At 37.8% G+C, this 12709-nt stretch overlaps 3 protein-coding genes across 3 annotated transcripts; 2 read left to right on the top strand and 1 right to left on the bottom strand.

Annotated features, from left to right (window-relative positions):
- Positions 1 to 414: 414 nt before the first annotated feature.
- Positions 415 to 2876, bottom strand: LOC135585618 (serine/threonine-protein kinase SAPK7-like). Its single transcript, XM_065151974.1, has 9 exons — positions 2617 to 2876; positions 2441 to 2515; positions 2261 to 2362; positions 2132 to 2185; positions 1966 to 2058; positions 1786 to 1878; positions 1105 to 1209; positions 932 to 1030; positions 415 to 858 (listed from the first exon to the last, which is right to left on the bottom strand). The coding sequence occupies exons 1-9, from the start codon at positions 2734 to 2736 to the stop codon at positions 586 to 588; spliced, it is 1014 nt and encodes a 337-aa protein (XP_065008046.1). The 5' UTR covers positions 2737 to 2876; the 3' UTR covers positions 415 to 585.
- Positions 2877 to 5251: 2375 nt separating this feature from the next.
- Positions 5252 to 8189, top strand: LOC103983648 (V-type proton ATPase subunit c1). The gene is made up of 3 exons (XM_009400903.3): positions 5252 to 5411; positions 5525 to 5810; positions 7720 to 8189. The coding sequence occupies exons 1-3, from the start codon at positions 5336 to 5338 to the stop codon at positions 7850 to 7852; spliced, it is 495 nt and encodes a 164-aa protein (XP_009399178.1). The 5' UTR covers positions 5252 to 5335; the 3' UTR covers positions 7853 to 8189.
- A 134-nt stretch (positions 8190 to 8323) lies between these two features.
- LOC108952939 (uncharacterized) lies at positions 8324 to 12473 on the top strand. The gene is made up of 6 exons (XM_018826661.2): positions 8324 to 8794; positions 8882 to 8963; positions 11130 to 11186; positions 11273 to 11499; positions 11575 to 12121; positions 12263 to 12473. The coding sequence occupies exons 1-4, from the start codon at positions 8664 to 8666 to the stop codon at positions 11486 to 11488; spliced, it is 486 nt and encodes a 161-aa protein (XP_018682206.2). The 5' UTR covers positions 8324 to 8663; the 3' UTR covers positions 11489 to 11499; positions 11575 to 12121; positions 12263 to 12473.
- Positions 12474 to 12709: the final 236 nt, after the last annotated feature.

Genomic DNA, 12709 nt, shown 5'->3' with positions numbered 1-12709 from the left:
AAAAGAGAAAAAATTTTGTTCTCCCCTTTTTGATATGTTCTTACGAAATTGAACTCAGTCCAAATTTCTTGATCTCCATCTTCCTTGTGCATGTATTTTTTTCCGAGATTCAAACTTAAGCCTATTTTACTTGCATACTTTATTAGTAACACGAATTAATATTCTTTTATTATTCTGAATTATAATATCTGAGGGAATTATGTTTCTGGGTATTTTGAAAAAAGGCAAATGATAATCTAACAATCATAAGCAAATAATAGTCTGAATGATGGAATGGATATATATATATATATATAACATTACCTTTTGCGAGAATATATGTATTTTGATATTTCCAACAGTGTTTAAACTTGAATTTACATGTGATTTTTTTTATATATAGGAAATGTGTGACTAAATCTCAAAGTATACAAATGCTACAACGTCATGGCCAAACATAGATTATAAACAGAAGACACGAAATAAACTTGAAATCGGTCAACCATAAACACAAGCATCAAAATGGTAGGCAAAATTATTTCAACCCTCATTCTAATTTACATATAATTAAGTGCAAACACCTTTACCTATCAATTGACCCCGAATTCACCATGGTGGACAGCCTTCTTCTTCTTTCTCATCCTTGGCCTCCTCTTCTTCCGACTCATCCTCTGGACACTCCAGGATGGGCCGTGACAACTTCCGATGTGCCCTGGCTTCCGTTAATATGTTCATGATCTCATCAACGCTTTGGGTGGAGTAGGTAGGAGGAGCATTGTTATCCCTCTTGTAGTACAGAGCTTGTGCTGTTTCTGTGAGCTCCCTGGGCAAGTTCTTCAGGAACCAAGGGTGGCTTTTGATTTCCCTTATGGTAAGCCTCTGCATCGAACACCAGCCAATTGCATCATACAGACAGAGAATTGAACAAAGTTTACCAGGCATTATGCACTACCTTCACTGGATTAGCAACAAAGATCCGGGAGATGAGCTGCTTGCAGTCCTGAGATATGTGCACATGGTCTGGTATCTTGTACTGAACTGACATTATTCTCTGTGGCAGTCCAATGTCAAGATAAATCAAAGAATGACTTTGTGCATTACAAGTAATACATGATAGAACTTTACCCCAATGGCCTTCCGGAAGTTCTTCGGATCACGTTGGTCTTCGAATGGGTATGCTCCTACTAGCATGACATAGAGAGTTACTCCACATGACCAGACATCTGCTTGCTACACCACAGTATTCTAGCACAAAATTAGATCGACGAGTAACTCGATACACAAGTTTGAAAACAACAGGCAAGCTACTGCAGTCATCAGAGGATACGAAGAATGGCAAGCTTGCTCGTGTGAGATATCAAAGCTTTCAATACCTTGTCCAACAGCCAAACTTAGATACAGTAAACCCAAGAAACTAATCACACTTTTAAGCTCTATTGGCCTTCCTTACCGGGGGGGTTATAGGGTACGAGTCTTCCACCGATCAGAGACAATGTAGAGTGAGGCATCATTAAGCATGTGGACCTAAACATCAGAAATCATCCTCTGGCATGTACCAAAGAATCAAGAAATGAGGACCTAAAGAGGACACGTGCCACCGCACTAGGGACGTGAGCGAGGACCCATTTTCACGAATCTCCATGCGCTTCGCACGGATGGCGGTGGCGACTCACAAGACGCCGTTTCTTCTTCCCCAATTCAACATAACTAATAGCAATCATAATATGAAAGATATATTATTTGGAAATAATAGGAGCATGCAGGATTGCAGGTGGTATGGTAAGAGAGTGATGAGGAGCGAGTTACCTTTCCGTCGTACTCACGGCGGGAGAGGACCTCCGGGGCGATGTACGCCGGCGTACCCACCGTCGATTTCGGCCTGGAGTGTAGCAGCGACGACTGGGCCGATTGATGGAAGACCGCTCTACGTTAGCATATATTTAAGAAGGGATTGAGCTGTTAGAGAATCGAAGAAAAGGGGAGGACCTTGGAGTAGCCGAAATCGCAGATCTTGAGGCGCGGCGCGGGGCTCCCGTCGAGCAGGGTGTTCTCCAGCTTCAGATCGCGGTGGCAGATTTGCTGAAGAATTTTTCGTGGGATTAATCCTAGGTTTCTTGAGGAAAATTCGTGATTTTTTTTGGCTGATTAGTACCCGGAAATGGCAGTAGCTGACCCCGCAGATGAGCTGCTGGAAGAAATACCTCGCCTGCAAGAAGGGAATCGATACGAATCAATGCCCATATCGATCGATTTCTCTCGAATCAAGTAGATCGATTAGGACCTCGTCTTCGCTGAATCTTCCGGCGTCACAGATCCGATCGAAGAGCTCGCCGCCCGCGGCGTACTCCATCACGATCGCCAGATGCGTCGGCGTCAGCACAACCTAAAGAAATCTGATACGGACCGTGACGATAAAGTGGAAAAGGAAGAGAAAATAAATCGATTTGGGGCTTGACCCGACCTCCTTGAAACGAATGATATTGGGATGGCGGAGCGATCGGTGGTTGACGATCTCCCTTGCCACGTTCTCGTCGATCTACCCCCCCCCCCAAAAAAGGGATCCATTTAGCGAATCAAGCAGAGAAGAGAAGAGGGATCACGAGGTGAGATCGGATCAGATGGGGATGGTTGGCTCACCCGATAGCCTCTCTCGATGTACTTCATGGCGACGAGTTCCTTGGTCTCCTTGTGGCGCATCAGCTTCGCCACGCCGAAGTTCCCCGACCCAATGTTCCGCACCACCTCGTACTTCTCCATCCTCCCTTTCCTTCCTTCCCCAAGCTCGAGAGATCTCCTCCTCCTCGAGCTTTACGCTACCGACGCAAGCTCACTTGCAGCAGTCGCGCGTATAAACCTCTCTCTCTCTCTCTCAACCTCAGCCGTTTTCTCGAGCAAGGGGGAAGAAACAAGATAAAATTAATTGATTTTTAGATGTTTACGTGTTTACCAATCGGTTTCCTCGTGGGCCATGGTATTGGGTCCCACGTGGAATCTCAATGAAAAGGCAGGTGACTGGCGGGTGGGAATTTCCAGGTAGAAAAAGTATACTAGAAAAGAACTGACGGCCAAGGTTTATTCTCGGTCATTGGTTCCGGACCGGAGCCACGAAACGGCGTGGACAAGTGGGCTCGGGCGGACGGTTGTGCGTCAGCCAACGCAGAAAACCGGGTCCCTCCTCCACGTTTGCCGCGTGAGCTGACGTCATTAGCGCGGTTCCTCCAGGAGGTGGGCCAGACGAACCGTGGAGTGGGGCGCAATGGTCGACGGTACGTGACACGTGAGCCTCACATGTCATGCTTGTAGAGCGCGCATCTCAATATACAATTTGTTCGATTTGATTTTTTTTTTATGCAACCTTTTCGCAAACGTAAGCAGAATGTTATTCAAGTCATGTTGAATCAAATTTATAGACAATATTAAAATTATATTTTTTTTAAAGAAAAATAAATAAATTTCAGCATAACGATAATTTTGCATAAGGAGGCACAAATCATGATAGGGAACCTAACATAGTTGTCATGTAACATTCAAGTCTTCGTACATGAATATAAATTTTCTCCTTAGGAAGATAATTACAAGTTTTCCTCCCTCCCTTTACAATAATAAAGATAACCCTAGACTTCCTTCCCTCCCTTTATAATAAGGAAAGACATCATAAAAAAAATTTTCCTCCTTCGTAATATAAAACTATATCTTAAATAGAAAAATAAGGAGGATTTTTTCATTTCTCATTATTAACTGGAGTATTTAAGGGATCGTGTCTCAAAGTACGAAGATATGCATAAAAAGTCAAGCTACGAGTGACTACCATAACAAAGAAAAAAATGACTAACCCGATGAAAATTATCAGACTAAGAAGAAATAATTGACCCGAATTATTTCACCCGAAGTTCGAATCGACTTCCTTTGTATATACATAAAATCAAAATTTTTTTACAAATAAAAAAAAAAAGGTTCTTAAATACTATCAACCGATAAAGATCTTATAAGAGAGGTAGAACAAATCTAAGTATCGTCTACTATAATTATGACCACACAAAGGAAGGACATAAGAAAAATAATGTATTCTCATAATTTGAGAGTCATAGAACCAGTCAAAATTTATATCTTTTTGGGTTTTATTTCAAGAGGGTAAAATAGGATCCAATAATAATCTATCAAAGCTTATAGCCCTATACCATGCACCATGAACCACGACTAGGAACTTATCATGAGGAAAAAAATAATTTTTTAATTAATATAATTATATGATGATCTCCGTGAGGGTTTTCACTCACACACATAATTATATGATGATCTCGAGGGTTTTCACACACACACACAAATTAAAAAAAAAATGTAAGACATAATTCATTTAGCTTTACATAAAAATAAAGCACAAGTGGTTGAATTAAACATCAGACTATACCACAATTCATATTCATAATCTACTTTGATACTATAATAAATGATTAATTGACTTAATGTTTATATGCATACATATATATATATATATATATATATATATATATATATATATATATATATATATATATATATATATATATATATATATATATATATATATATAAATAATCCTAATTTATAAAATTCTGAAATTTATTATTGACTAAAAAATATTTCTCACATTGACCCAAACAACAATTGTAATAAAACAGCTAGATAACAATAATGGTAATAAATTAAAGGGTGATTTTCCAAAAATTCTATATATTTAATATTTTTCAATCGTTATCCCTCATTTTATTTTTCATAAACAGTGCCCCTAATTTGAAAAATGCCTAAATACCCATAAAAAAATATTTTCGTCAATTTTTTTATCTATCTTTATCAGTTTTAAATTATTTATGGTGTTTTCATTAGCATTGTTTATAATATTTTTAATAGAATTTACAGTATTTTTTATTGAGATATTGTAAATATTATAAATATAATCAGAAAAATACGATAAGTAACATTATATTAATTTTTTTTAATTAGAAATATTGTTTAAAAAAATAAAAGAAAAAGGTATCGATTGAAAAATACATAAAATATGTATATTTTGTAGGAGACTTTTAATTTGAGTCGTTAGATAGGAATAAATCTGACAAATTCCATTCAACTATCTGCAATATTTATATTACATACTCAACACAGAAAGCCAATATTAAATGACGAAATAACCCATGACAAAGTTTGTAAGTATATGATAATATCGTAATTATGTGGCACGCTAAGGGTATTGTATTAACAATAACACCCTATCTCTGATCCAGTGGAATGCTCCTGTCATCCGTTTCCGATCCGTCGCCCTCCGCTTCTTCTTCCTTCCCTCCTCGAAGAGCAATTAGGGTTCCTCAAAATCCCTGCAAGGATGTCGACCTTCAGTGGCGACGAAACCGCTCCCTTCTTCGGATTCCTCGGCGCCGCGGCGGCCCTTGTTTTCTCCTGTAATTTCTCGCAATTTTAATCCCTTTTTGGATTTTGATCTCATCGTCGGGCTTGTTTCACCATCGGGAGTGCTTTTGCTGAATGGTTTTTTGTTGGCTTTCGTGCGCTGCAGGCATGGGGGCGGCGTACGGGACGGCGAAGAGCGGCGTCGGGGTGGCGTCGATGGGCGTGATGCGGCCGGAACTCGTGATGAAATCGATCGTGCCCGTCGTCATGGCTGGAGTGCTTGGGATCTATGGTCTCATCATCGCTGTTATCATAAGCACCGGGATCAACCCTAAGGCCAAGTCGTATTACCTCTTCGATGGGTACGCGCACCTCTCGTCCGGCCTGGCGTGTGGCCTTGCAGGACTCTCGGCGGGGATGGCGATCGGGATCGTTGGCGATGCTGGAGTCAGGTATTTCTTTCGCTTTCCTATTCTGCCTCTTCAGATCTGAGAGCAGTTACATTCGTTGTGTGTTAATTTTTGCTTACTCGAGCATTTATTTCTTATGTGTATGTCTCTGGGAAATGATTGCTATCATTAATTAGGTGTGTCCGGTGCTGCCTCTATTATGTTGCACAACGTGATAATTTACATATCAATGATGCCTCTATTTTGTTGCATATCTTGATAATTTAGTGGGCTAATTACATATTACCACATGTAGTTTGACCTTTTTAGTATCCCGATCTCTAAGCTTGAAACAATTATGTTGGAATCCATATAGTTATGAAAGTGAAACATCCAACTCCATTTACCATAACATCGTCGGTTTTACCGACGAAAGTACGAATACGATGGACAAAAAGATAATTTTAATATCTCAATTATGTTTTCGGTGGTGACGGACGACTACGTTATTGGGGGTCGTAGGTGGCTGTTGTGGATAAGGAGGGAGAGTGGTGATTAGATTGAAACAAAACAAGATTGAAAGTCTTATAAGATTTCATAACCATGGGGAAAAGAATCAAATTAAATTTCAAAGAGCATGTTGTTTGCAGGAAAAATGTTTCTAGCATTCATTAATTTTTGGCTGAATCACAGAAAGCATACAAATGTGCAGTAGTATAGCTTTCATCTAGCGGGACCTTCATGTTGCGTCTCAAGAAGATGACATTATTACCAAATCATTGATATTGATATTCTGTGAATAGTTTTTATTTTTGTGATAGATTTAAATAAGAACAAATACAAATGTCTTGTATTGGGTGCTACATCTATACAACTACAGTATGTTGTTTATGTAATTTCAAAACTTTTAATGCAAATTACAGTCTTGATAAAATAACCAATAAACATATTGCTTGCTTATGCACCTATTTTTTGTAGACTTAAAAATGCTTAAACTTGTTATACAAATCTTCATTTCTAACTTGTAAAAAAACTTGTACAAACAAAGTCAAAAACAGCATCCATAATAGAAAATTTTTACTGAGACTAATCAGTGTTGGCAGAAACCACCGGAACTAGACTAGAACAACCGAAATTTTCATGAAATAAATAAGGAAATATTGGACAAATTCTGTTATTTTCTTTGAACTCCTCCCCCCAATATGTTAGCTCCTTTGGTTAGATGATAAACAACTGTCTATCCTATAATAGCGATTCCAGTAGATCACATTTCTCTGTCAAGTCTGACTTCCTCTTTTGTTTTTCTACCATGGGGCTGCCTATATGCTACTTTGTACAACTAGGCTGTTTCTTTTTAATCAGTGGCAGTACATCCCGACAATGACTTTGGCTCCTAATTCTACCAAAAGTAACACTAGACTGAATTCTAAAACCGAATCAGACCTGATCTATTTTCTGCTTATCACAAAATTGCACTGAGCAACATCAGACTTAAACCTGAAGTACACTTAAAACATATATCGGATTGATCTAATGACTCAGGCCTGATCCAAGCAATATCAGGTCTAAACGTGAAGTAGACTTAAAGTACAACTCAAATAACTGTCAACTGAACATGGTTGCACATTTTGGTCTTAGTATAAACACTCTGTGCACCTCAAAGAAAAGAAGATATATGTATACAATAATGTGATGGATGCTAGTTGCTTAACATTCATAGAAAGCTGGCATTTATGTGTCTGTAGTTATTTGATCCACTTGGCTGTGTTTTTCCTGTTATTAATGTGGCTGCAGTTTCGACTGATCTTTTTCTGGGTATACATAATACCAAAGCATTCCTGCTGTGTGATGCGGAGCTTTTATGATCTATTAAGTAATTTACATACAAAGATCATTCTGATGGATCTTTAAATAGTCTAATAATAAGATATTTAAACTGAACTTGTTTTGCCATTTAACTACATTGTTGCAGAGCCAACGCACAACAGCCAAAACTGTTTGTAGGAATGATTCTGATTCTCATCTTTGCGGAAGCTCTTGCCCTCTATGGTCTCATTGTTGGCATCATCCTTTCCTCTCGTGCTGGTCAGTCCCGAGCAGACTAAGGAGTAGCTGGCACCATGTTACCTGTGCTCCCTCTATATTTTTCATGGAAAATGATAACATAAATTGGTCAACTTTTGTGGTTATAATGTGATCTAATACAGGACTTCCACAGATAAGAGTCACATTGCTAGACTCGGACTACATTTCAATAATTTCCCACTGTAATCTTCTTGTACTGCTGAGTTATGGACAACTGCGGGTACTCTATTTCCATTTCGGAGGGAACTAACTACAAACTTTGTGGATTTAGATTGTTACTTTGTGTAGCCTGGTCAGATGAATCAGGTTTGATCTTGTTCTGAAGTAATGTATTTTATGTTCAACTCCTTTGGATTACATCTGTTTGGTTTCCAATAAAGTGGTTCTCTGATCTATTTTGGGTGAATTAAAAAAATAGCTCCTGTAATTTAAGTGAAATATAATAAATTATGCAAAGGGAGATGATGAATGTTGATGATGATTCTATTAAATCCTGTTGATTACATCTGTTTGTTTTCCAGTAAAAGCTCGCACATTGTGGTTCTGAGATTTATTTTGGGTGTATCAAAAGAATGTAAAATTTAGCAAGTGAAATGTAATAGACTATGTTCGATTTTGTTAATGTTGAGCCTAATTCTGTTAAAACATTGAATTTATCATGATCCTGTTGTTCATTGTTCCGCTCATTTCTGCTTAATAACAAAATATGCTTCTTATACGGCGCCAGTGAGTTGGCAATAGGACTATAGAATCATTGTTCCACAGCTGCGTTTATCCTAGTATAATGTCACCTTCTTTGGCAGTCCCTTTCATTGATACCGAGCTACATTTATGGCTCATAATCCGCAATTACTAAGCTATTATCTCGGAGCACTAAGCGAAATGGAAATTACTCCGGGGACCCTCACATTGGAGAAGAAGAGAAAGCTTGATGATTCCGATCTATACCTCGATCTATCCAGGTCAGACCTTGGATCTCTTCTGCTTGATCTTCTCATTCTTTCAATTCCTTGTGTCATGCAAATCCATCTAAAGTTATTGCAATTCAGTGATGTCAAAGAGATTATTTTGGCCCTGAAGCATGCCAGCAAAAACAGCACAGGAGTAGTAGAACAAGGAGACTGTATCGAGGTAAAGCCTACTGCTCTAACGTTATCTGTGCTGTTTCTTTTCAAATCTTCCTTTGCTTCTGGTCAATTTCATTCCTGTGGTGCAGTCTGCGGTTGGATTCTTTTCCTTTTTTTACTTTTGGATTCATAATGGAGCTATCAAGATTATTGTTATGGTCATTTTGTAGGTCAAGCTGTATGCACCATCTTCAGTTCCATTGTTTTGTAATCAAATCACTTTGTTAATTAGTCACACTGGGTTTTTTTCTTTGTCTTTTGTCTAATTGTCTAAAAGGAAATGTTAAATGTGGATGTTTTTAAATTTCTTTTGAGATATGTTACAAAGAACATCTTTAGCTCTCTGATGAAAAAAATTATATGTTGATTAGCAGACTCTCCCTATCAACCGAAGTATAGGTTAATCTTCAGTACTATTGGATCCCTTGTTTTGTATAACCAAAACTTTTAGACAAAAAAATGACACCTGTGGGGAAAATTGTATAATGCCTCGTGGAATCTAGGATCCTGCCAATGGTTAACAAGCACTATCACATACCAGAACAACATCTGCAAAAATGTTTAGACACTAAAACTGACTAGTTCTGCATATGCATTAGTTTGCATACAAGCAACCTTATTGCAAGTCTATGTCAGCCTTGCATGTATTTGTTTTTCATTTAATGATTGATTTGATGTATAGTGTGGCATCCAAGTTTAAGTCCAAGAAAGATGATGTGAGATCGAACACTGAGAAAGAAAGACGAGAAGCTATTAATTATGATTTTTATTCTCTAAACTAATCACTACACTTTTTACTTGGAAATTTAATAGATTGTGCCTGCTTCTTTTCACTACTATTGTACATATACTGACAATAGTTTGTTCTTTTTTACACTGGCAGAAGTATTCCAAAAGCCCTCTGTAAAAGCTTTCACTTAAGCTCCAATATGTAAAATTTTAATTATCAGAAGAATTAGATAAAATGCGAGTTTGACTTCCCTTTCACTGTCCAACTCTCTGGTAAACAGTTAAATCTGTCAACAAACTTGAAATTTTTTTATTTTAAGATAACAAGTATAAACAGAAGTGAATTTGGTAATTAACAAATCTGGCAAGTTCATAGGTAAATAAATACATTGCTTTTTGGTTAGATTTCCTCATCATGAGTTAAACCATCTCCATCATCTAGTCCTTTACAATCAAACAGGTTGATGTTTGTTCTGAGTATATTTACACAGCTCTTGAACTTAAGCATTGTTCATTATATTGTCATTTAGTCCTTTACAGTCAAACAATTTGATGATAGTCAATTTACATAGCTTTTGGTTTAAGCAATGTTCATTATATTGTTCAATTGCTACGAATCATGGGCACTGAACAATACTTGTCTTCATGATGAACACTGATCCTGGTCAGATTTTTTCAGATATGTTGGATGTTTTCAAAAATATTTTGATGTATTTCTAAAATATATATAGCTTTAGAACGCGTCTTCTACATAAGGGTCTGGTGCGTGCCACCTGAGTGAGCCTTGGGGCTAGTCTCCCATCTGTGATTGCCCACACAGTTGGACCTCACTTATTCAGTCTTGCTCCTCTAGTTGCTACTCCAGTTGAATGTGTGAGGCTAGCGTGGGACTTGCTTAAGCGAGTCTGGGTAACACCCTCATGTTTTACATACGAGTTTTAGGTATTCTTGAATGATTGTTATATTTCATTAAAGTTTCGTCATATATAATGAAATATGATGTGTTGTACGAGTCTGAGTTGTACAAAATATGTCATGAAATATGATTTCTGGGTTTCTCTGATATCCCATCTCTCTAGCTCACACTGACAATGCCGGTCTAACTGCAGAATCAGAAAATAATTTTGTCAGCCATTTGCTTTGGGACCAATCCAACAAGTCATCCTGATGATAAAAAAATATACTTGACTCTGCAAGAAAGGCATTGAAGATGTTTTCCTGAGTTCCATATTTACATGCACGAATGTATCTGTAGAATGGGCTAAAGATTTCTATCTTTCACCACCTTTACTGCAGACTCAGAATTAATAAATTTTCACCTTTTTATATACTCATGTAGTAAGTTTGTTATTTTGTTGCATGAGATCTTAGCCGCCTCCAAAAAACATACAGCAAAAAACTGTTGATGTGCTATGCTCATGTAAAAGGCAATCCATCTCAGGTCTACTTGAGGGAACAACATCATGTGGATGAGCTTTTGAGTCTTCTCAATTATAAGGTAGCCATTATTTATGAAAGCTGATGATGCTGACATTGCTTCTACTTTGCCCTTCTTTCGAGTGATACGTCTACACTGTTCTTTAGGAATATTCTGCACTGCAATTTCACAGCATTAAAGTCGTCAGTATAATTTGTCGGTCTACAGACTTCGTGGCTTTTATGAAATCTACCAACTGCATCAGTCTACAAGGATACAGGACTTTTATCACAGATATTCCCAGCAAAATCTTCAATAATCTGACTAAGAAACTTGCTGGAATCATTCAGGAGGCATGGGATGTTGCATACTTAAAAGAGTAAATCTATCTGATGTATGATTATTTTTTGTCTTTCTTTTCACTGTTAACTTAGTGTATGTCACTCTGACTAATTTATCTCTATATCAGAAATGGTTCCATGCAGTGCGTTTTTTCTCAAGAACAAGAAGATCCAGTGCTATTCAGAAGTGGGAGCATGATGCACTCAATAATATGACATTGCATGGAGTTTGTAGTTCTTGAAGTGTTCCAAGGAACTACAAAGTTATCCAGCCTACAGACATGTATCCATGACATCGTCTGGTCTGAGCCAAACTAAGAAGAACAAGAGCAAACGTTTCCTCAGAGTGATTCACCTCCTGGATTCACCTATTGATCTTTGTTTGATCGAAGAGTATGTCAAGAAGACAAAAACGTCATTTGTAGTGATGCAAACTGGCCATCCACCTTCAATCTCAATCAGGAATCTGAGACAGCAGTTGCTTATTGCTATCTTCCAAGCATGAATGGGTTCCACTGTTCCAGAAGTCTCTCTGGCGCCTGACTCAACTGGAGAAACTATAAACCATTGGACCGGACCCGAGAGCTGGCTTGTGGCTTCTTCTGTGATGCAACATCGCTTTCAACGTGACCCACCAATAACTAGAAGCAACACCTCTCCTCTCTTTACAGCTCAGTGAGTTCTTCATTTCATTTGTTTTGTTCTTCCTCTCAGGAACATTGCATCTTCCATCTTACAGCAATTTTTTTCTTCTATTAACACAGCCCTTGCAAATTTTTAGCAAACATATATGATGTTTTTCGTCTTATATTTCAGGAGAGGAACAAAGCAGATTGCAACTGCAACACATCGAGGAGTCGGTCTCAGGGATTTTATTGATCATGGGAGGATTTCAGATCATTACAAACACAAATAAATCTTTTTTGTAACTGAGAGCAATGGATCAGTACCAGAAGTAGACAAGGTCAGACCCACATGTATGAGGATCAGATCACCAACATATGAAGCTGCAACATATTACATTTTATATCCATGATCACACTAATATGGCTGGCCAACCAACGAGCAAGCTTAATTCATCCTCATCGATTAAAAACACAGCACAGATCACAAAGGTTTCTTCTCGACGCTGATTGATTAGTTATTTATTATGCCTTCAGACAAGTAGTAAATCTTTAAAAACCTATCATTTGATCTTTAGGCTATTTATTTTGTTTGGAAGTTCTCCAAGCATTTTTCAGTGAAAACAGAAAATGATAGGTT

This window comes from Musa acuminata, chromosome BXJ3-5, assembly GCF_036884655.1.
Source record: "Musa acuminata AAA Group cultivar baxijiao chromosome BXJ3-5, Cavendish_Baxijiao_AAA, whole genome shotgun sequence".
Classification (NCBI taxonomy): Eukaryota; Viridiplantae; Streptophyta; class Magnoliopsida; order Zingiberales; family Musaceae; genus Musa; species Musa acuminata.
The sequence above is the reverse complement of the archived record's forward strand: the minus strand, read 5'-3'. Positions and strand labels throughout refer to the sequence as shown.

What these genes read in the sequence shown, in the direction of transcription:
- LOC135585618 (XM_065151974.1), bottom strand. Translation starts at nt 2,736, where the DNA reads ATGGAGAAGTACGAGGTGGTGCGGAACATTGGGTCGGGGAACTTCGGC. An exon ending in ACATCGAGAGAGGCTATCGG is followed by an intron (nt 2,516 to 2,616) that starts GTGAGCCAACCA and finishes GGGGGGGGGTAG; the next exon opens with ATCGACGAGAACGTGGCAAG. An exon ending in GAAGATTCAGCGAAGACGAG is followed by an intron (nt 2,186 to 2,260) that starts GTCCTAATCGAT and finishes CCCTTCTTGCAG; the next exon opens with GCGAGGTATTTCTTCCAGCA.
- LOC103983648 (XM_009400903.3), top strand. Translation starts at nt 5,336, where the DNA reads ATGTCGACCTTCAGTGGCGACGAAACCGCTCCCTTCTTCGGATTCCTC. An exon ending in GGCGGCCCTTGTTTTCTCCT is followed by an intron (nt 5,412 to 5,524) that starts GTAATTTCTCGC and finishes CGTGCGCTGCAG; the next exon opens with GCATGGGGGCGGCGTACGGG. An exon ending in GTTGGCGATGCTGGAGTCAG is followed by an intron (nt 5,811 to 7,719) that starts GTATTTCTTTCG and finishes ACATTGTTGCAG; the next exon opens with AGCCAACGCACAACAGCCAA.
- LOC108952939 (XM_018826661.2), top strand. Translation starts at nt 8,664, where the DNA reads ATGGCTCATAATCCGCAATTACTAAGCTATTATCTCGGAGCACTAAGC. An exon ending in CTATACCTCGATCTATCCAG is followed by an intron (nt 8,795 to 8,881) that starts GTCAGACCTTGG and finishes ATTGCAATTCAG; the next exon opens with TGATGTCAAAGAGATTATTT. An exon ending in TGAGTCTTCTCAATTATAAG is followed by an intron (nt 11,187 to 11,272) that starts GTAGCCATTATT and finishes ACTGTTCTTTAG; the next exon opens with GAATATTCTGCACTGCAATT.